This window comes from Artemia sp. Qi Xiang Cuo, chromosome 15 (assembly GCF_049724085.1).
Source record: "Artemia sp. Qi Xiang Cuo chromosome 15, ASM4972408v1, whole genome shotgun sequence".
In the NCBI taxonomy this organism is placed as follows: domain Eukaryota; kingdom Metazoa; phylum Arthropoda; class Branchiopoda; order Anostraca; family Artemiidae; genus Artemia; species Artemia sp. Qi Xiang Cuo.
The window spans coordinates 21,985,554-22,009,351 of NC_142808.1; the positions used below are offsets into that span (position 1 = coordinate 21,985,554).

Below are 23,798 nucleotides of genomic sequence, written 5' to 3' on the forward strand. Positions count from 1 at the left end.
ATTCTAAACTTTCCACGATAATCTAACTACATTTACTTACGGCAATATACAGGGCAAATTAAACTTGCTAGTCTAAATTACTATTTTGTCATTAAAGAAATAGTAAATCAAGCTTACTTATCATTGCATATAGCTTCAATCAATAATCAGAGGAATGAATAGGTAATTAACTGGCCATAAATTATTAATTTGATGAGAATATTATTAAATAACCAAATAACCCCGAATTAGAAATAAGCTATTGTCGCTGCAAAACCTGAAGGGCGTATTCTTATATCTTTATTCTTCTCAAATCATAAAAACACCCGTTTACTAAGCTGTTCTCCAAGGTCAGCAGGGCAATCAAACTTTGATCCGCCTGATTTATATTACTTGCACAGTTGAGAATACTTCAGCAAACGTGACTGGCCAATTATCTCGTAAGGGGGAAAATCTCAGTTACGACCTTTAAGCAGAACAACAACGATATGCATGGTAATAAAGACGGGATAATGGCATTTGGAAATTAATTCTCATGTAATAAAATTTTAGATACGACCTTTAGACCTTACAACAATGATATACTCCTATGGTAATGTAAACAGTAAAACGGTTTTTAGCAATTTGTCTTAATTACGAAAATGTCATATACGACCTTTAGGCGTAACAACAACGATATACTCCTATGGTAATATAAAAGTCAAACATTTTTGTTAATAATCACCAAAGCGTGAAAATGTCAGATATGACCTTTAGCCGTAACAGCGACGATATACCCCTATACAAGGTAAATTGATGTTTGTGGTACAATTGCATCATTATAAAAAGAAAAACAAAATAAAACTTACCGGCTGCGATCCAGGGAGTTGACAAGTTCGATCTACAAAAGTGGGATCCATCAAATACAAAGCTGCATTCTCTGGAGCTTGTTTGAAAAGGCCAGCAAAGAGGTCGCGAGCCCATTGCAAAGTGTGCTCAATAGCATTCGGAAAATTCTTCAGAGTACAAATTGGGATCTCCTTCTCTGGGGGATCTTGGGACGCACCATAGGATTCAGTCAAATGAGGGATTACAACCTGAGTGTTCCCTTTCGTTCCTAGAGTCCCAGACTCTAGCAATGGCTTCTCGTAGAAAACACAACGCCTGTCCATGTACAAACCTAAAAAAACAGACAGTCAAAAGCAAATAAAGATCTTCGATTTAGATTTATTATTCCTGAAATTTCAAATATTTTAAAGCATTTGTCTAATTTCTGGCCATGTAAGCAGAGGACAATTAATCTTCTAATTAATCAGAAATACAGAAAATGTCTTACTACGTGTATAGACTTCTTAACTTCAATTTTCTTTGAGTCAAACAGAAACCTGAGAGCTAAAAAGTTTGTTTTCCTTTAGTACTGTAGCAAAAGGCATGCTTCAATTTCATTGGTTTATCTCTGCGAGGTATTTTCGCAACCAAATTATTTGGCTGAGATTGCTGTGGTTAAAATAACATTTCAAACAATGGTGGAGATTTCAGATATGGGTTTGTGACAAGGGGGCAAATAAACTTGTTTATTAATAAAAAGCTGGGTTAAAATAAAATTGCAAACCCAGCCTAAAGGAATCGAGCTTAATATGTCCACTTAATACATAAATAAATATAAGCAACATCGAGTACCACAAACAAAAAAAAAAAAAAGAAAGGAAAATATTCAAAGAGAAAATAAGACAAAGACGGAAAGGAAAAGAGAAAATAAAAGAAAAAGACAGAGAGGAAAAAAGCAGAGGCGGCGGCTCAGCGCGATTATAATATTAATCCAAGATCAAAGCTCAACCTATCGCTTTGATTCAAAAATATATTTTATATATTTTTGGAATGGTTATTTCAACTTTTAATTTCATATTATTTATTTCCCACGTAGAAAATCTGTTCAGCAAAACAGAGGTGGTTTTAGGAGGGCGAGAGCAGAGTATTTGCCCCGGGCACAGAGATTTTAGGGGAGCAAAATTTCCAATAAATAACCTAGTGGTTATGACAATCTTATAATTTTCGAATATTTTTTTTTTATTAAAAATAAAGTAGAGGGCACAGTTAGCAAGTTATTGATAAATGGAAATTTCGTTAAAATTTGACCTTCAAATTTTTGGGAGGAAGGGGGGGGGGGAGGGTGACTAAGCAAGATTTTGCCCCAGATTTTGCCAAAGGAGGAGAAAAGGGGCAGATAATGCCTCAGTGTGATCATAATCCGGTCTAAAATTAAAGCTCTATGTATCTTCCACAAGTCCCGCTCTGTGCTTAAAACAAACTGAAGCTAATGTAAAGTGAACATAACACATATCTAATACCAAATAACAAATAATTTCCTTCTTCCTTAAATCATTGTACACTTATTTCTACTCGATTTCTTCATTAGGAATCTGATTTTTACAAATTTATACATGTGTAAGAGATACGTTATTCAAATAATTCGTATTTATTCAATTCGTTTCATACAGATTTCTAAAGAAATTATAAACTGCCAATTATCAGTGCTTTTGCAAGCACAACTTACAAACAAAGCAAGGTGTTACAACTGTATCATGCTTATTGACGCTAACAAGGTTCATCAAACCTTTAGTAAACAAGTGCTAAAGTGTATTTTAGGATAAATTCTATAATATTTATAATTCATAATTCTATAATTTTTTATTATTGAAGCTGAGCTTGCTCCATGGCTCATCAATAGTCTTCATATAGCAGATCCAACTATAGCTGTTGCCAAACTTCTAGAAGATACAATTGAGATTTCAAAATATGCATGGATCCAACTCCTACACTTTTTTCCACGTAAAACCTTAAATTAGGAATCCTTTTCTCAGGACACACTGCCGTTCTATGACGAACATATAAACGTTTAAACGAGGGTAGAACTATTTATTTAGACTGTGAAAACGGGTACAAATTCTAATATTTCCATCACTTATAGGCCTACAGCGACCGTCATCAGTAGAAATACTAAAGTATTAAAATTGAAACAACATACTTATACAAAACAAAATAAATAACTTTCGGGTCATTCACAAAATAAGAACTTTTTTTTTGTTTTGCATAAAATTTTAAAGCGTCATCTACTGATGACGGTCACTGTATATATGATCGAAATATTTAGATTTTTGTACCTGTTTTCACTGTCTAAATAAATGGATTTATCCCCATTCAAACGTTTACGTGTTCCTTCTACACCAGTTATACTACCATAGTGTGTGCCCTTTTCTTTTTTTTGTCCTCCGTCTCTTTTTTTTTTCTTTTTTTTTGTGCTCCGTCATTTTCTTTTTGTATAAAGACGGGTTTCCAATAAATAATAACAATAATACTAGGAGGGTCTTAAAGACCACCTTTATCCCCAAGGAAAGTATGAAACACCAATAAGGGTATTCATACCCACTTTTTGATCCTATGATGAAGGGTATACCTTCATGAATACTAGACGTGTCCATCCCTGCAAGATTGCTCAGTAAGCCTTCTTTGTGGAAATATAAGAATTAGCTGCCTAAGAAGTTACTTGATATTGTGTCCAGATATCCTTTTTATCAAAGTACGTTCCGATGAATACTGGTTTCTCATCAGCACTGTATATAAATAATATAGCAGTAAGATCACGGCTCAGTGTTTTTTGGAACTACATCCTCGGCGTGTACAAACGCTCCACCCATTTAATCTGTCATTAGCGGGTCAGTGTACAATTTTAAAGCCAAGTTTCGCGTTCAAAAGAAATCTGACTTGTCTACCCGTGAAAAAATCGATTGTCGCTTATGTTTATAGTTGTTTAAATGTTCTCCGGATCACTTGCATCTCGGTACAGGATCGTATAATGGTTGAGATAGGGTATGATCTTACCGTATTATATCTATATACAGTGGTATCAACAAAAAATGTCCTTTACTTTGCGTCTATTACCAAACATGATTATTCTAAACAACTGGATCTTCGACAAATCTTTTGATATCAATGTTAGCAAATAAGGGTTGATTTTGAGCATAAAACATTTGAAGGGTGGTCTTTTAGGGTTGAATGCAATCCCAAAAACTAATGTAATTTGGCTGCTAAATATGCAAAATTAGTGTTAGTCTAAAAAAACGCTCTTCATACTAAAAATCATCATGCCCAGCAATGGGCATCATCATGCCCATTGTTCCTCTTGTCCCTTTTTGGATTTCCGTGGTGGAACAGACAGACATGGTATTCACTTTCAGAAGTACGAAGAAAGTTTGTATTCAAAAGAATTTCAGGTTGCACAACTATGAGACTTACTTTTAAAGCTATCAATGAAACTTGTTTCAATACAATTTGCAGTTCGTCTGCTCAGAGCGGTTTTGCCAAAAATAACAGTTTGTGTTGAAACTGAGTTACAAACACTATGTTGTGTGAAAAAAAATTCTTTCGAATGGTCTTATTGACAGCGCTGTAAGACGTCAGCGCTCTAGATACAGCCGATTCTGAGATACAAATGTCAATGTTTTCAAACTCGTTTATCTCGGAATCTTGGAGAAAACTAATTCGGAAACGCTATCTTGCGTAAAAACTCTCTTTCGAATAAAATTGCAAATTGACATTGACATTGCTTTAAGAGGTCAGCGCTCTAGATACAGCCGATTCTGAGATACAAATGTGAAACTTTTCAAACTCGTTTATTTCGGAATTTTGGAGAAACTGATCCGGAAACACTATCTTGCGCAAAAAAATCTCTTTCGAATAGTATAATTGACACTGCTTTAAGACGTCACCGCTGTAGCTACAGCGAATCTGCGATACAAATGCAAAAACTTTCAAACTCGCTTTTCACGGAATTTTGTAAAAAACAGATTCGGCAAAACCGCTCTCAGTAGACGAGTTCACTACTACTTCAAAGAACATCCAATCTTGTAAGCTTTTATTTTACAAGAGATCAGTGGGATATCCACGAGAAAGATATTGTCCATAGAGCTAATGCGTCCATGTCTCTCCTTAAGCTCTTGAATAAATTTAACGTCCCCCCATCCCATTCTTTAAGGATCTATACTTCCTTTGTCAGCCCGCATCTTGAAAAAGGGACGAAAAGCGGTGCCCAACTTCTTTAAATTTCGTGGATCAACGTGGCAACACTGATGAAAACTTGATAATACCCTAAAAACTTTAGGATTTTGAAAACCGAAAGAAAAGTCTTTAAAAATCTTGGTTTCCATGTATTAAAAGATAAATATATATATATATATATATATATATATATATATATATATATATATATATATATATATATATATATATATATACATGGAAGAATATGAAACTAAAGAAAAACTTACGAGCATCTATGTTATCTAGCGCGTTAGCCACACCATTGAGTTGGCTAAAAAAGTCGTCGTCATAAATACCCTCCGTTTCTAGTCCAACCTTATTTTCTTGAGGAACAATATTGATGGCAGGATTCATTACTTTGACCTGCAATCGAAATGATATTCAATTCTATTATCTGATTGAAACATCTAATTCTTAATTTAATAGCCGACTTCTTGAATCTTTCCTTCTTTTTTTCTGCCCAATTTGGTCAAATGACTTAGACCATTGACCAGACGAAAATGAAACTCGATTTTCTTTGATTAATAAATAATTTTTTATAGTTGCAATTATTATAATTTAACAACAGTACAAGATACTTTATTCAGAATCAGTCATAATATGCGTAATTTTATGTTTATACAGATGATTGACCAAAGCAATGTTGAACAAAAGCTTTTGTTGCCATAGTCCCCTTCCCTCTGAAAATGAAACTTTTGAGCATTTCTTTAGATCTATCGCTTTTGTCGCACATATTTATTTTTTGTTCGATCTTTAAAACGTCAGTTTTGAATTTTGAGTCTTGGAATTGATAATAAGCACCTAGATACATACTTGCTATTTCAACGTCTTTTTAAATAATGGTCTGGTCCTGTAACTTTATTCTGAAGAAAACAGGGAAACGATAAAAGAACAGACGGTTTAAGACATCAATTTAGGAAAGGGTATTAAGGACTACCAGAACCACTGACAATGCAGCGTTGTCAAAATGGACCAAATGGACAAATTCTAAATAAGTCTAGTTTGGACAAACTAGGATGTCTAAATGGATTCTAAATGGAGCCAAAATGGACAAATTCTAAATAAGCCTCGTTTTACATTATATTAGTTTGGATCTCTATAACCTGGCAAAGTTCAATTTCGGAGAGCATACTGACTTTTTGGTTCTAAGTTATTATTTTGTTTATCGTTAATCATTCTGAACAAAGTTAGCATCCAGAACATGATCTATTCATAAAAAAGAAACAAAAAATAAGATGTACCCTTCTTACGGTAGGTACAAGTCTACCATTCCTTTTAACAAAGGTGGTTCGTTCCGATTCGAATAAAATTGAAAAATATAAAAAAAAACGATCAAAATGGTTTTATTTAATGGCCAAATGAAATTATTGAATAACCAAAGCAAATATTTCATTAAAAAAAATTAAAGAATAAAATTTGAAATTAAATAACTACAACTAATAATTTTATTTAGGCGCTAGCTAAAGAGCCGATCGGACGACAGGCATAAACAAGATAAACCACAGTGTATACTCATTAGTGAGAATCAGAATCCCTTTACCAAAACAAACTTCAACTACTTACTTACGAAGAGAAAAGACTTCGCCCTTCTTTAATCGAAGTATTTTACCATCAACACACGAATAATTGTCTAATATTTAACGGCAACTTAAAAAAAAAAAAAAAAAAAAAAAAAAAAAAAACGTCGGCTCGAAACCACAACCCCGAGATCGGGAGTCTTGTACTGTAGAGTCTGAGCTGGTCATGCTTGAATTATTGGATTTCCCATATATGGACTATTTCACCATTACTATCAATTATGCGTCAGAAGTTAAATATTTTTAATTATATACTTGTTAGGTGAGACTACTTCGTGGTAATTTTTTTTCTCAGAGACAGGCGTGAGTTTCCTTTCTTATTTATTTCCTTTTCTGTTTTATGTGTTCCATCTCAAAGAATATATCCAATAAGATACACAAGTGCTTTGTCACGGACACATCCAGGATTTTTATTCAGAGAAGGGCTACAATAAAACTTTTAAAAATGCATAAAAAATTGTTATATCCATTTTTGGGTACTTTTATGAAATACCCCTTACCTAATATTCTTCAAATATGTTTTTCTGACGCTCAATCCTAATGAAATATACCTTAGTATGATGAAAATATAATACATTAGAAACAAATTTGGGCTATATGTTTGCACATTAGGGGAGAGGGGGAAATATGGCGGGTCTGCATGCCTAATTTGTTAGGAACAATTATTCTGCATATTATGTAGTAAGAATTGTTTTCTAACTTAACATTGTCCAAATACTTTAACCCCCCCCCCATCCAATGTGCAAATATATAGCCCAAATTAAATATTTCTCATTTATTCTCACTTCTCCTTGTCTTGTCTCACGCTAAGCTGAAAGAAACTAACAAAAAACCGGTTCTGCAATGCGTAAATCAACGAACAACTTGAGCCGTAGGGGGGTATTTCATATAATATTTTTTTTGCGTTCGATCGTCTTTGAACGTAAATAGCTACAAATAACTGATCATCCCGATAATTAATTATCGGGATTATTGATATTTAATCGTTCCAGCGGAAATGTCCCAGCAATATTCTGCAATAAACCCTAGATTTACAAAAAATTGTCGAGGCTTTTAAACAATGCCCGTAAATTCTCATTTTTCCCCTTATTACTTTTAGTTTCAAAATGCACCACCATTAGTGTTGTAATCAATAACGCGCAACCTAATTACACCAAAAGTATACATACAGCTTCAGCAGCAGTGACTGACTTTGCTTTTTGGACGTCCCAAGGACGGAACAAAAACTGCCTATTCAAATTTGATCTCTCAATCAAATCCATGTCTGTGACAAATATTTTCCCATCTCGGCCACAACCAAGGCCCATGAGGGCAAAGTTCTTCAGCAACTCACAGCCAATGGCACCAGCACCAACCACAAACCATTTCTGTGCCTCCAGTTTCTTCTGGAAATCCCGTCCGAAGACGGCAATCTGCCCGTCGTAACGTGAACCTTGCTGTAATTAAGATATTATTACTATAGCTGAATTATAGCAACAAGGAAAATCAAATCATTGATACTAGCTATTAATAGTCAAAGAGCCACAAAACGTAAAATGCGATTTAACTTAAAACGAAACCAGCGCATCTTGAAAATGTATTTGGAGAAGCCCTTCCGCTCCCCCACTTCCTCATCATCATCAGTAATTGGAGTATTTATAAAATTTTATGTTAAATTTCCTAGTAGGTAATTCTTTAATTATACATGAATGAAGCATTGAAAACTCTAGTTTTACAAGTGCTGTTTTTTTTTTTTTTTTTTTTCGACACTAAAGTTTCTATGCAAGTACCTGACTGTAATTTCTCTTTGCAGGGACATTGCAGTATGATCTAACTTGTAACTAGTGATGACGGCGATGTAAGGGGAAAGTAGCAGAAAATCATTGCAGGATAATTTATAACAGGAATTGAGTAACAGGAGAGTAACAAAAAAAATAGGGTGCACTGATTTAGCTTATGTCCATCAATATGTTCTGCTTTACTGAAAGTGCTGCAGTACTGCTTGAACAAATGTTGCGCAAGGAAGATTTTTTATCTAGCATTCAGGGTAAGATAAACATAATTCCAATGTCATTCCTATGTTAGATTAGAAACAATCTAAGACATAACCAATAAAACATTAAAGGGATAAAACATAAAATCAAAGACAATTAAAAATAGAATTAAACCAATATATTATTTTCTTTATTTTATGACTTTTTCTATTTCTATGTCTTAGATTATTTGTCTTTAACGCTGAAGACACCTAGTTTTATATAGGTGTAATATTCATCGTGATTGTTTTTTTCTTTCTACTTCCCATTGACCTCTTGTTTTTTCTCCAGATTTTTCTTTCTTTTTCTTGTCAGGGTAGGCCAGTTCGGTTTTGGACATTTTATACCATAACGAAAACACCCAACACTTTAAGTGACCTAACTAAAACAAAGTGATCCCACAAAGTTAAAAAAAAAAAAAAAAAAATGCTCTATACAAAAAAAGCTTGTACCCCAAAGCGCCGTTAGGGTCCATACACCATACATCCTGAGCCTCTGGATGCTCAGGATGAGAAGTTGCAAAACTATGTTTTTTTTCGAAATAGAGAGTAGGTGGTAACTTTGAGATTGGAAACTGACGCTCATGCAGACAAAAAGATTATCAACGCCATCGAGTGTTTGGTGACACTTGGCCCTTTGTTCAAGCTCTGTAATCGTTTTTGGCAAGGAACTGAGATCAGACATTTAATCCTACTCCAATTTTTAACAATTCCACCAATCAAATAAATTACTCTTATTATTAAACTGGAAAAATGTCAAATGTCACCTAATGCAAGACGACATTTGGTAGTTTTATTGTCAGCACTAGCACCAGCCCCCACTCTTATATGTTACCCATACTCTTTGATAAAACGCATAAGAAAAAAGTCAAGTCAAGATCCCATTTTTGTTTCGCATTTTTGTGTTGGAGTTATCATGAATATTGTCATTTTCGCTATTTGGCTTCAATTTCTTTGCAAATATAAACTAACAATCTAAAATGTTTATAAAACTTTTCTAGAACTTTTCTAGGGTTCTCTTTTCTAGAACCAATCAAGTCATGCAAATAACAAAAACCCAGTTTACATTTAATGACGTCCTTAAGTTGATATTTCCTGTTCGAAATAACGTGTTTCCTGTCTAAATATAGTTTAAATGCACTATTACGTTATAGCTCATTCTAATTTTGTTAATTTATTTTTTGTTTTGCTTTATAGCATAATTCATTTATTTATTTTCTGTTCAGCGATGAATTAAAACGAAATATACAAAATATCACATACACCCCCATCCCCAAAGGCTCCATGGCCAGAGACACAGGGAAAAAATAAATATAAAATATATCGTAAAATAATCCGTAGCCTATAATTTACTAATACTTTTCGGACCAAACGACGCTAGATACCAAACTGCAATACTCACACATTAAGAATGATATGAATCCAAGAATTGACTAATGTATCTAAGAATCACCAACAAGAATCAAAAGGAAAATGGATGAAATCAAGTTCAAAATATGAGTTGTCAAGAAAGTCTCGCAAAAACTTGACCAATAAGATGCACCGAATGGAAAAAAATTTAGTTAGTTTGAAAGATGTTGTTGAAGATTTACACCAGAAAGATATGACCGGACGAGCTTCTAGAACGGACGAACGGACGAGGATAGAACGGACGAGCTTCTCCAAGAAAAACTACATGGTGGTTCTCTAGAGGTGGTCAAAACGAAAAATTAGAAACAAAAGATAGACTCACTAAACAGCTGCCAGTTGCCCGAGGAATAAAGAAAAGCAAAATTTGAATAGGATGCGAGATACACGACTGAAGATTTAGAAGAGGCTTGATTAAAGAAACATTCGTATCCTTAATTACCTTTCTGGCTTCTCCTAGACAGAAGAAAGCGAACGTACAGAAAATAGAAAGGTGAACTTCGAAGAACACTCAAGGTGCACTCATCACTATAATTCTACTTTTCGACAATTCATCAATACTTTGTACTCTCGTGTCTCTGACGTGCCTTCTAGAAGAAATTCTGCTGAAATAATGATTTCCTGAGCCATCAGTCCTGACCTGAAATAAGTCCTGAGCCATTCATAAGAGAGCCCACCGCCTTAACGCAGCTCACAAATTTCTGGAATCCACTATGAGGAATGACCACATTGGAAAATTTTGATGGATGAGATATGTGGAGGTTGTCGATAATCTCATAGTCGCGAGATGTCGACTGAGACGGTATACTTGCAGCTACTTTCAGACTTATTTCGGGGATTATGAAGAAATTTTTCCAAACAATCATTGTGGTGCCTCATATCCTTAGCTGGTAGTTTTCTATGAACATTTCCGTTAGCATTGATAAGAAAGAGGTAACTTTGGATAATCGTTACTGACTTCTGTTTTTCAATATATTTTGTTAGGTATATATTTAGGCATATTTAGGTATTCCCGACGAAACATATTTCTCCAATGATAGAAAAGTGATTGTCCCCTTGGCATTTTTGTTTTAGAGTTTTTGAGGCAATAACTATGGGCAGCTGATAAGTTTCGAAACTCATAGAAAATCCTGATGTTCTCTGCTTTTTTAATTTTAATGAAAGCCATGTTAAAGCTACAGATTCCGATTCTTTTATAGTTTCCTTTATAGATTCCGATTCTTTTATAGTTTTCCGTTAGTATTGATAAGAAAGAGGTATAACTGTGGATATATTTTGTCGTGGTAACTGTAACACTAAAACCGCGAAAATTGCTTTCTAAATATTCCGCAGATGAAGCACTGCGTAAAGCCAAAGAAATCTCACTCATATGAGCTCTTGTGCTCGGCCGACTTGGTACTTCTTCGCATAGAATGAAGCTCACAAAATTTCGAACACTAGATGGCAAGTTCTAACGTTCAGTGATTCTAATTGGTAAAACTCTTTCTACATGTTTCATATTCCCAAGTATTGATCAATAGATTTGGCAAAACTGTGATGCCACTCGTCTCATTTCCCCTGCGGGTCACTCATTAGTGGCGTTTTTTTTGCGTGGTTGGTTCCGTGGTTTAATCGTGTTTTGCCATTTTTGCGTTTTAGACAAAACACCTAACAGCATGTTTTAACAAAACTTAGTTTTTTTGCGAAACACGAAACATCATGTTGCCTGTTCGACTGTCTGTTTCCTCAAACTTGGAACTTGCTCTTTGTCCGTGTTGCGTGTTCGATTGGTCCCTATCCAGATAGAAAAAAGTTATCTGTAGATGACAAAAGAAAGGATAAGATGGAAGGGAAGAAAATGGACATAGATTCTGCTGAATATGCGTTTTTGAATACAGGCCAAGGTGAAACATATGTGTACAAGAAAACAGGCAAGTAAAAAAGCTCAGACTTTTTTCACATGTTTCCACAGTTTTCAATATTTTGCCACTTTTCTTAAAATGAGTTTTTATACGTTCAACCAGGAACATGGACAGAGAACACGAAAGCGACAAAAATTGCGCGTTTGGGCTAGAATATGAAACTTGGAACATGAACCATGAAACACAGAACTTCGAAAAAAATCGCAACTATTGTTTTTCCATTAATCCAAATTAAACATCCCTTTCCTTTTTCACAGAAGACACTTCAAACTGTTAACATGGCGATTACAGCCTATAACCTATAGTCGATTGCAGATCTTGACAGGAATTGGTCCGAACGACATACTTCACCACGAATACTAGCTTGGAAAAAAATACATTTAGTTAACATCAATTGTCAAGAAAACAAAGTCTAGTGAACTTTAGTTAACATTGCTTGGTGAAAAACAACTCAAAGTTATAAAGCCTATAGTCGATTTAAAAAGACTTAGGGAAGTGAAACATCAGCAAGTTGTGCTAGCTCCAAATTAAGCGCATAGTGCAGAAAGGAATTCGCACCAGACCCAACTTTTGTGGAATCCCCGTTACGTTGGCGCTTGCTTCCTAATCCATAAACATCCACGTGATCCAAGCACTATTTGTAAAAATCTAGTTTATCAAGTGCCCCAAATTTTTTTTTGTATACTCATTCGTATCGGTGATTAAATTTTTCAACTTCCAACCAATCAGAATCATACATTAAAATCATTGTGTGATTCCGATTGGACGAAAAAATTAATCACAGACAGCACAATAGCGCTGCTTTAGTAAAGAGCGAAGTGAGCTCAATGTATTTCCTTTCACCAAGGCACTTCGTATGGAAAGAGCTGTCGTAGAGACATTGAATCAAAGGGGTCATTTGATTGGAAATTGAAATCTCTAGTGCCTTTTTAAGGAGTCACAACTAATTGGAGGAATAATATGTAATAATACACAGAATCTGTACAAATAATCTTGTGAAAATCAATAAGAATTTCATTTTTAATTTGAATCAAAATCACAAAAGCTTGCCATTATCAAAGACGTAAATTATTAATATGTAATATATACTTATTAAGATAAATTTGATTCAGTTCAACTTAATTAGTCTAGTTCAGCGCCTTTTGATCTAACTCAAAACTCCCTGAACATGCACTGAAAGTTGCAAATTAATACCTTTAGCTTTTCCTGAGATACACAGGATAAGCCCTTTTGAAAACAATAATGTACACAGTATCTTTTGATTTAGTTTAATACCCCTCTCATAATGCACCAAAAGATTCAAGTTAATACCCTTAGTTGCTCCTAAAATATTGCAGATACACCTTTTTGACAACTATACCCAATATCTTTTAATTTAGCTCAACATCCTTTCAAACATTCTCTGAAAGGCACAACTTAATATTCTTAACGTTGCTAATATATTGCAAATAAGTTCTTTTGACAATCTGAATACACATAGCGTCTTTTGATTAAGTTCAAGACCCCCTTTGATTTTCTCTGAAGTTTTACTTTAACTTTTTTTTAAACGCCCTATACCCCCCCCCTACTTACCAACGATAAATTTTATAGGCAACACAAAGGGAATTATAATAATTTACAAACCTTACCGCAGGGGGACCATGTTATTCCATAGTTGGTGAAAATTCAGACAGTTGTGAATAAAATCTATATTTCAAAATTTTGATCTGTGTTGAGGAGGATGGAATCTAAAAAAACTGAAGGAGGGAGGGAGTGTTTGCCCTTCAATCACTTTTGAATCTTAAAAAGGCATTAGAACTTTTAATTGTTAAATTAAATGAGCCCCTCAAAAGCTTCTACCACAACTCCTTCCATACGAAGTGGCCTTGTGAAAAAAAATTATACATAGAGCCAACTTGGCTCTTTACTTAATGCCTATGATATAAACAATTACTTATAACATGTTATACTAATCCTACTTTTTTAGTGTATTATATTATAATGTTATGGTATAATATGCTATGATAATGGTTCACCACTTACTTCCCAGTAGGGAATCAGATTGAATCTCTAAATAGAGTGAGGAATGTAATATATTATTATCACAATATACTTTGCGCTTACTTGCAATACATTTTACGTACATATTACATTAGCCTTTAGTTGCTGTAAACCCTGTATAGGCCTTTCATTAGAACTTTTTAAAAGTACATGAAAGAAAATGTAAGGTTTAAAACTAAAGGAAATAATATTATCATTGTGAAATAAAAGTTATATTATAAGGGAGTTGCTAAAAGCTCGGTTAAATTGAAATTTAGCCGAATCAAGTTTATTATCGAGGATAGAAGTTTGGAGTGTAGAAAGGAGGCTCTCTACGCTGTAGGAGTGTAGAGATGCTTTCTATTATTCTAGAGATGCTGGGTCAAACTGAAATTTAGCCGAAGCAAGCTTATTATAGAGGATAGAGAGGTTCCGAGTCTAGAGAGGAGGCTCTCCACACTACAAGAGTGTAGAAATGATTTTTACTATTCTGGAGATGCCATGTCAAAATGAAATTTAGCAAACTTCAACTTATTATAGAGAGTGGTCAGCCATTGCACAAAATACACTACTATTTATAAAACAAAACTTACCGGAGCGCAATTTTCTTCAGTCAAAGCTGATCTATCACAGGGTAGGCACTCTAACGCGTCAAAATAGAACCACTGCACAATTGGGTGGAATTTCTCTGAAACAGCTTTCATGACTTCTTGGGCAACAATGCCCCCCATAAATGCATCCATGGGACACAAATCTCCAGCAGCAATATTGGCAAATTGTCGCATCAACTTCCCGTCAACTTCATCTACTTTAGCTGTGCCTGTAACTGAAGAGTTGATCTCAGCAGCCAATTCTGCGAATTTATCACCATCAGCCTAAAAAGCAACACCATGTTAGTTTAACTTCATAAAGTATTTAGTCAGGAGTAAAGGAGGGATGTGTTCTATCGCCATTACTTTTTGTGACAATGGATGATTACATCCTGCGGAACACAGAGACAGGAGGCAACAGATTAGGCCCTGAAGTCCAGGCCAATGAAACTGACTTCGCAGACGACTTAGCAGTGCTTAAGTCAGGCAAAAAGCGGCTTCAAGGATTACTAGACGAGGTCCTGGTAAAGGCAAACCATCTTGGCCTACGTGTGAATGCTGAGAAAACCAAATGCATGGCAACTAGTGACTCTTCTCTGTCCATTAAATGTGGTGACCAAAATTTGAGCAAGTTGTCCAGTTCAAATACCTGGGAAGTATCATCGAGAAACTGGCCAGACTGGCTCGCTGAAATTAGTACTCACCAGAATAGGACAGGCAAATGGCGCCTTCAACAAACTATGTGAAGCATGGAGATCTCAAAGATTTTCTCTGCGAATGAAGCTACGTCTTTTCAACAGCATTGTTAAGCCAATACTACTCTACGCAGCAGAAACATGGCACCTGAATCAAGAACAAGAGAGAAGAGTCCTGGCTTTTGAAAACTCGTGTCTTCGTAGAATATTGAACACCCATTGGTCACAGAAGGTGACAAACCAGTCCATCTATGAAATGACGTAACAACCTGTAGTAACCGACATCATCAGAAGGTGGAGACATTTGGGATACGTCCGACGTATGGACGACCATAGATTCACAAAAACCCCTTTACACTGGCAAACACCAGAAAGTCGTAGTCGGGGAAGGCCCATAAATATACTGTGCCGGACCTAGCAGAGGGATCTACGCAACCTGCACACCTCCGTTCTACCAGAATTGGAGGAAATCAATGCTGTAGCCAGAGGCAACCAGAGGCAAGATTGGCGGCTCCTCCTTGATGCCCTGAGTACTTCAGGAGGTGCAGGCGAAACTAAGGTAAAGGTTTTGTAATCAAAGTTTTAAACCTCAACTACCGTGTTGCCTTTTTTGGGGGCGGTAATTCATTTATAATTGCATAACAATTATAATTAAATAACAGTTCATTTATAATTGCACATAACGATAAAAAGAAAAATAGAACTTAAGAAAATATAATAAATGAAGAGATGAGAGGGAGAGGAAAAGAGAGAGGTAGGAGGGGGGCTTGAGCTTTCTCAAATAATTGATGCATATCAAGATATCAATTAATAGATGCCTGTTGATACTGGATTACAGGTTTAAAGGTAATATTGTCTTCATGCGATGAAATTAAAGGAAGCACCATGAACCTTATATCTAGCATCCCAAGTAGTAAAATTATACACCCTCAATTCAACAATATACTTTAAATCCTCCTTTACTAAGTTCACTTTCAAATGCAACCCTTCACCATAAAGGTATAGGGTACTGAATCAACAGTATAAAGAAAGGCTGCTATATACAGCCAAACTAGTACCTACTGATCTCGGAAAATATTTCCTATCATCTTTGTCACCTTATTATCTATAGGCCTATCTAATTCATTATTCCAGATTTCACCCACTCCCCAACCTTGCAAAATTCTCCTTATCTGGAACGGGAATGAACTTGTAGATAAAGATAACAATTTTTTTTTCTGTTATATCATTAAAATATATTATTATATTATTTCAGTATATATTAATGTACCTAATTTTATAAATGTATACATATACATCATAATATACTGCAGTTATTGTGTTCTGTAAATATTTTGATTTTTATTATATTATGTTTATTGTAAATATAACGATCAGAACTTCACTTTCAATTATATATATATATTTTTTTTTACTCGAAACTTAAATGGATCTAAGATTATCAATGATTCAGGATTAATGGCCATTGCAAACCCTGCTTTAAGCTCCGATTAGTTTTTTTAAGTAAAATTAAGCCATGGATGTACCAAGAGTGTATTTTTTGGGGGAAGGAGTTGGGGGCAAATTTAAGGAACTAGATGAAATTAAGAGAATTTTATTGGAAACACAGGAAATTATAGGAAAGATTTAGAAATTCAGAGCTATCAATGAGCTAACAAGATGCCCCCCCCCCACTGCATGTATATCCGATTGAAAGTTATCTCCACTTGAAGGGAAACACACTAAATTTCTAGCATAGACTAAATGATAGCATAAGAACAGTCAGCCAGACTTTTTGATGAAAAGCTCGTACTTTTGTGGCAAACATGGCAAGACTTGTTAAGGATTATAAAAAAAGCAAAAAAAGGATTAAAAAGTATAAAGGGTAGGCTTACTTTGCACCATGGTTTCGGGAGACAACCCTCTTTCTTAACGTATTCATATAAAGTCCTGTATGCCAAGTGTAGTTGTGGAGGTCGGTCAAACTTGGAGAAATCACTTTCCAAAAACAATGGTTCATTCAAAGCTTTCTCTAAGGGTTCAAAGTGAACACGCTTCGGCATTTTCGCTTCAGTTGCAATACCACCTAAAAATATATTGTTGTTTTTTTTCAAAATTGTACAAGTTGTTGAGCGAAGGAAAAGAAACTTTCAGAAATCAATATTCAGTCAATATTAGTTCGAATCTAAATGATGATAATGTTTGTTTTTTTTTAGCATTTTTCAAATGTTTACAATCTATCAATTTTGATTGCTTTTTTAAATATAACTTTTTGGCACTTGTATAAATCCCGACCAAATTCAATAAGTCAAGTTAGGTTAATCATAATGAAATGTACCAAAATATGATGAAAATATAATACTTTAGTAATATACCTGCATAGTATTTTATCTCGCTCAAGCTAAGCTGATTATCTCCGAGTGTACACACAGATACAGAGAGAAACCGGTTTTATTACAGAGGTGACAATACAATTTTTTTATTAAAAAAAAAAATAAATAAATAAGAAAAAAACATTTGTCTTTCAGTAATTTCAACTGCTTCAAGATCCGGTTTTTTTTCGCTACTGCTTTTCTAAAAATATCTATGGTTGCTTGAATCTTCGATCAAACGATTCAAACAAACAAACAGGATTTCACAACAATTCAAGATCTGATTTTCAATGGAATTGGTAGGTTTACGAGCTATTACTGAGACTTTGATAGTTGCAGGCTAGTGTTTTTTTTTTTTTTTTTTTTTTTTTTTTTTTTTTTTTTTTTTGCAAGAAAAAAACACGGCCAATAGTGTCGAAAAATTTAAGACACTTTTCAGAAAAAAAAAAACTGTCAATTGAAGAATGCATGCCATCAGAAATCAAGGGTAACTTTGATTTCGATTAATATTAATGGCAAAAAATTGCTGTGAAAACAAGTTTACGGAATTTCGAAAAATACCCAGAAAACCCTCATAAATGGTATCGGAATTGAAACGGAAATTACTTCATTGGAGTTGCCGTTTTCAAAACCCACACAGGAAAGTTACAGCCCTCTACCTTGAACAATAAGCAAATCATTCTTTCCTCCACTGCATCTTTTTTTTAATATAGTTTTTTCCTTTTTTGTCACCGTTAACAAGGAACTGAAAAAACATACAGAACTGTTTCAAGGCTCAATTGAAAGACATTTGAAATATCTAGTGCCTTTTGTAATTAACAAAACATATCCTTGTAATAAAATAGAATTTTGACTTACCCTCCAAAATTTCTGGAAGTTTCGCCTTAATACTCTCACCCTTTTCGACACATACAAAATTAAACCTTCCCCAGTGATAAATCCTTCTTGACAACAAGAACCATTTTGTATACTACAAAATCCTTGCCCCGCGGCTGTGGGGGGCTTGGCTACCTGGAGATACAGCTATAAGACCTTTTGACCTTTTTAAAATGTCAAACAGTGTTTTTGGGGAGAAGGTGTTTAAAAACGCAAGGGAGACTTGTTGCCTTTCGATCACTATTCATCATACCTTGAAAGTTTCAACTTAATACACTCTGCCGCTCCTTAGATATTGCTGATACACGCCAACCAGCATGCACATACCATGTTTAAATTGTGGTCAGTATCCCTCTCAGCATTTCCTTAAAGTTTCACTTTGATACCAAAACACTTTTTGGAGACGGGATCAAACATGCCCACTTTTGCCAATAAAGGACCTTATGCAAACAACGTAAACAAAGGGCAAATTTAAAATGAGGGAAAAAACTCTAAAATTAAAATAGCGTGCCAAACCACAATTATTTTTTGTTTGTTTATATTTAGCAAGGATCCTTTTAAACAAAGGGCAAAATATGACTTTGAGGTATTCATAATAATAATATAAGATATTGGAAGTTTATAAAAAATTACCAACAAACGCAACTAAAGAAGTTCCCAGGTATGGTGTGGGATCGAACCTCACAACCAACGATTGGCGGCAGCAAGCAGATCCACTAGACCATACCTGGGTACCTGCAATATATATTTTAAAACGTTGTGTTGATTCAAATAATCTTAATTTGCTCATTGATTACTTTATATTGTCTTTTTTGGCTCAAAGCTTCCTTTTGGTAAGTTTGAAGGAGTTTAGCTACTTACGTCTAATAGCTCCCCCCCCTCCGCACTCCAGAAGTGAAGTTAGGTTAGTCCTAATGAACTAAAATTAAAAAAAACAAGTTTTTTCAACTGAAAGTACGGAGCAACATCAAAACTTAAAAAGAACAGAAATTACGTATATGAGGGGGGATGCTCCACCTCAACACCTCGCTCTTTTCGCTAAAGTTTGAATTCTGTCCCAATTCTTTAAGAACGACTCCTGAAACACTATGTTCGTTTAATTAGAACAATAAGAAGCTTTTATAAAAATTACTAATAAACTTTAGGACAAAGAGCGAGGTGTCGAGGAGGAACAATCTCCGTTATATACGTTATAATTTTGTTCGTTTTAAGTTTTAATGTTGCTCCTTACTTTCAGTTGAGAAAACTTGTTTTTGAAATTTAATTTTTGATCGTTTTTTAAATAGCCTAATGCTATGAAATCTGGCTACACCTCCATGGAAAAATCCCTCCTCCTGACCGATATATTCTCTAGACCAGTGGTTCTCAAATTGTGGTACGCGTACCCTTTGGGGATACGCAAATTTTTTAGGGGGTACACAGCCAGCCAACAAAAAAATAGGACTAACCCTTTAACTCTAAGACTGGTAATTTTATTAATATTTTAGCCATAGTTTACTTAGTAGACCTATCGGTAACTGAGAAGGGGTACCTAAAATGCTTTGTGGGTAAAAAGGGGTACAGTGTCTAAATAAGTTTGAGAACCACTGCTCTAGACAATTCAATCCTGGTGAAAATTTACCCCGGGCACTTATCCTTAACATGACATAAGAAGAATCTCGTATAGGAATTCTGGCAAATTTCATCAGTGTAAAATTTTCCCTGAAAAATTCACCCCCTGAAAACTTTCCACCCCACGACAAATTGTCCCCGTTGAAAATCCCACCTGTAGAAAATTCACACACAAAACGCATCCGTGATCTTTCTTATGGCAAAAATTACAAAATTCCACATTTTTGCAGATATGAGCTTGAAACCTCTAGATTAAGGTTCTCTGATACGCCGAATTTGACGGTGTGATTTTCATTAAGATTCTATGACTTTTAGGGGTTGTCCCAAGGCCGTATCCAGAGGGGTTAGGGGGGTTTGAACCCCCCCCCCCGCGAAATGTTTGTCTGACTCGTAGAAACTTAACAAAAATGGACATAAACAAATTTTTATAAATTTTTTAGGTTTTTTTGTGTACCCCCCCCCCAAAAAAAAAAATTGTAAAACCCCCTCCGAAAAAAATTCTGGGTATGGCCTTGTGTTTTCCCCTTTTTTCGAAAATCAGGCAGATTTTATCAGGCTCGTAATTTTTGATTTGTAAGACTAAACTTAATGAAACTTATATATTTGATATCAGCATAAAAATTCGATTCTTTTGATATATCTATTGGTATCAAAATTTGGTTTTTTAGAGTTTCGGTTACTATTGAGCCGGGTCGCTCCTTACTTACAGTTCGTTACCACGAACTGTTTGATAACCTATTCATCTGAGGTTGAAAAAAGTCCATAAAGAGGTCTGGTTTTTTCCATGTATCTGAAGCTCAGGGTTCAAAGAGTAATAATTGGTGCGATAAGCAATATTAGTGAATGGCGCAATAAATAATCAATTGTAATTGCAATTATGTCAACACAGCACATTGTCTTCTACACCTATTGATGTTGTTTAGAAAAATCAAAACAACAATTTACAAGTTCTGCAGAAGAAACTCTCTACCTGCCTGATAAAGTTGAATTTTTCTCAAATGGATAATTGCTTAGCACAAAGCCCAAAGTCACTCAATAGCCCAAAGTCACTAAAATTGCCCGTGTGTAAACATCCGTGACGCAAAAAGAACACAGCAGCCATTGAACATTCTAAGTTAATAATTTTTTATAATAATAGCTTGGATCATAATAAGGATTTTAGCATAAAATTTTGAATAATAATTTTTAAGCAAGATTCGACTTTTAATTGTAGATATTTTTGTGTATATATGTGTATATTTTTTGTGTATATACGTGTATATATATATATATATATATATATATATATATATATATATATATATATACATGTTTAAATGTGTATATTTTGGCTCAATAATAAGGTTGGTACTTTCAAGTAAGTTCCTGTGGTAATGTTTTTGGTAGCAAATTTTAGAATACAAATTTGAATAAGAAACGTAATCTTTTACAATAGATTAGACTGAAACTCACGCAAACGAGAAGATAAAAATTCACTGCCGCATAAAGAAAAGCCCCAGTTGCATCAAAACTCTAAAGATTTTGTTTTCCAATTATTAGTCTGTTTACCGATGCTGGTTATAATTTCAGGAAATAAAAGCCTTTTACCAGTTGTTCTTCTTACGGTTCTTTTTTTTTAGCCTAAATTGAAAATATTTTTTACATAAATTCTCTTTTTTATTATGCCACAGCTAATTGTGACATAAAACGGTATTATTATCTCCTAAAACGATTTTATAGTATGAGGAAAAAAAAACAATTATATAATTAAAACTGTTAAATTGGCACTGGTGCCCCTTCTCCCTGCCACAAGGGTCACACGCCCCCTCCCTCAGAATCGATAACAGCTATTACAATCAGGATTTATTTTAAAGCAAACCTGCTTTTGTGTTAGCAAACCTGCTTTTGTGTTAGGGAACCTGCTTTTTGTGTTCCGTAAGTGCGGTAGACCTATATTTGACAAAATGTTAATAACACGCTTAAACTATTAAGCAAATTACGTGTCCCTACACTTAGCTAGAAGAATAAAGATCAAGTGCAACTCACAAAATTTACAAATATTTAAAATAAAACTAGAAAAAGACGCTCGAAAGAAAGAAAAACAAATCAAAAGCTTCGACACCACAAAGGGTGAAGGATAGAGACGAAAAGAGAAGAATAGTATAGATGTAAGTTACTTAAATGAATTTAGGGAACAAAAAAAAAAGATTTGTGCAATTCTGCATCAGCACCTTGGGATCTTTATGGATGGTACCATCAACCTTTAATTGCTAAAAGTATAGTGTAGAAAATGAGCAACTCACCAATCTTATAATCTGAGAAGTCCCTTGTATCTCCAATTTTGAATGTGTAGGGGCCAGTAACTTCTATTCGACGGGGCTCTGCGCTATTCAGTTCTTCCATTCCTTGAACTTCACTAAATGTAACATAGTCACCATCAACGAAACCATGTCGAACTTCATCCAAACAAGTGACAACCCCTTGTTCATCCTATTAAAGATGAAAAAAAAGTAATAAAAAACTAGAAATAATAAAAAAAAAGTTTAGTTTTCAACCGGCACAGCTGTGGAGTCAATCAAAACAGTTTAATAAAAAACTAAAATAATAAAAAAATAATAAAAAAAATATTAAAAAAACATAGCCCTTCCGTTTTTGCTCAGAGTAGCTATGGATAAAATTTGTGTTTCATACAAATTAATAACAACCCTGGTCTATTCAATCCAATAAGTCCCTGCAAGGAATAGATCCCTGGTTCATTCTATCAAAAAGTAAAAAGATAGTTAATAATTAGAAATGGCGTTCTAGTCTTTCCTCGGAGAAGCTATAGATTAAATCAAAACCGGTAAAAGCGGCATCTACTTTTATGATCAAAGAAAGTTAAAAGATGTGTTCCTCACCTACATTTAAAATATGTCCAGGCTTTCCAATATTTCATTTTTTATAAATTGGGTATTCAGCAATAAATAGAATTGCCAAATAATGGTAGTGAATCTACCCTAATATTCAAAATACCGATGACACCGCAAAACATCATTTGTTGGTGGGAATTTTTGGTGGGAATTACAGTAATTTCCTAATACGATGGGGCAACAACTGCAGCTGAAAATAGTTGGTCAATTTCTGTTAGCAGTGGAATTTCTTATCAAAATAAGAACTTGCCCAACATCAATCATCTTCAATTATCTATTATGGTATGAACAAAGTTATATAAACAAATACGATTAGGTTTGAATAAGCTAGCACTCGGAGGCCCTTATTACAAAGAAGAAAGAACTACCAATTCGCAGTACAAAATCGCCTGAGCCGAACATGACCGAACAATGGCGCCTACAAAATCGCCTGAAGCCAATATGGCCTCACAAAGGTCGTATGGCCTTTATGGCCTAACAATGTGTCCTACAATGTTGCCTAAAAAATTGCCTGAGGCCAATATGGCCTCAAAAAGGCCGTCTGGTCTTTATGGCCTAACAATGTCGCCTAAAAAATCACCTGAGGCCAATATGGCCATATGGCCTTTATGAGGCCATATTGCCTCACAATATGGCGGCACAAAGCTATGTCTCCTAGTTATATATATTTCAAGGGTTACCACTTTCAAACTTTCCACCGTAGTAATTTAGCCTACAATTGAAAAGTTGAGTAAAAAATGACAAAGCATTTTCTTCCCGAGACACACAAATAGTACTGGGTGAGAAAGCATATTTAAATTTCTAGATTTCAACAAAA

General features: G+C 34.6%; 1 protein-coding gene across 5 annotated transcripts in view; it reads right to left on the reverse strand.

Moving 5' to 3' along the window:
• Uba1 (ubiquitin-like activating enzyme 1) overlaps positions 1 to 23,798 on the reverse strand; it is a 100,319-nt gene that overhangs the window by 23,152 nt on the left and 53,369 nt on the right. For all 5 annotated transcript variants that reach the window (XM_089101827.1, XM_089101829.1, XM_089101831.1 and 2 more), the window contains 6 exons: positions 22,376 to 22,562; positions 17,130 to 17,320; positions 14,564 to 14,845; positions 7,802 to 8,068; positions 5,283 to 5,418; positions 828 to 1,138 (listed from right to left, as the gene is read on the reverse strand). In XM_089101827.1, the coding sequence (XP_088957953.1) occupies positions 828 to 1,138; positions 5,283 to 5,418; positions 7,802 to 8,068; positions 14,564 to 14,845; positions 17,130 to 17,320; positions 22,376 to 22,562 (1,374 nt within the window). The remainder of the gene's footprint in view (positions 1 to 827; positions 1,139 to 5,282; positions 5,419 to 7,801; positions 8,069 to 14,563; positions 14,846 to 17,129; positions 17,321 to 22,375; positions 22,563 to 23,798) is intronic.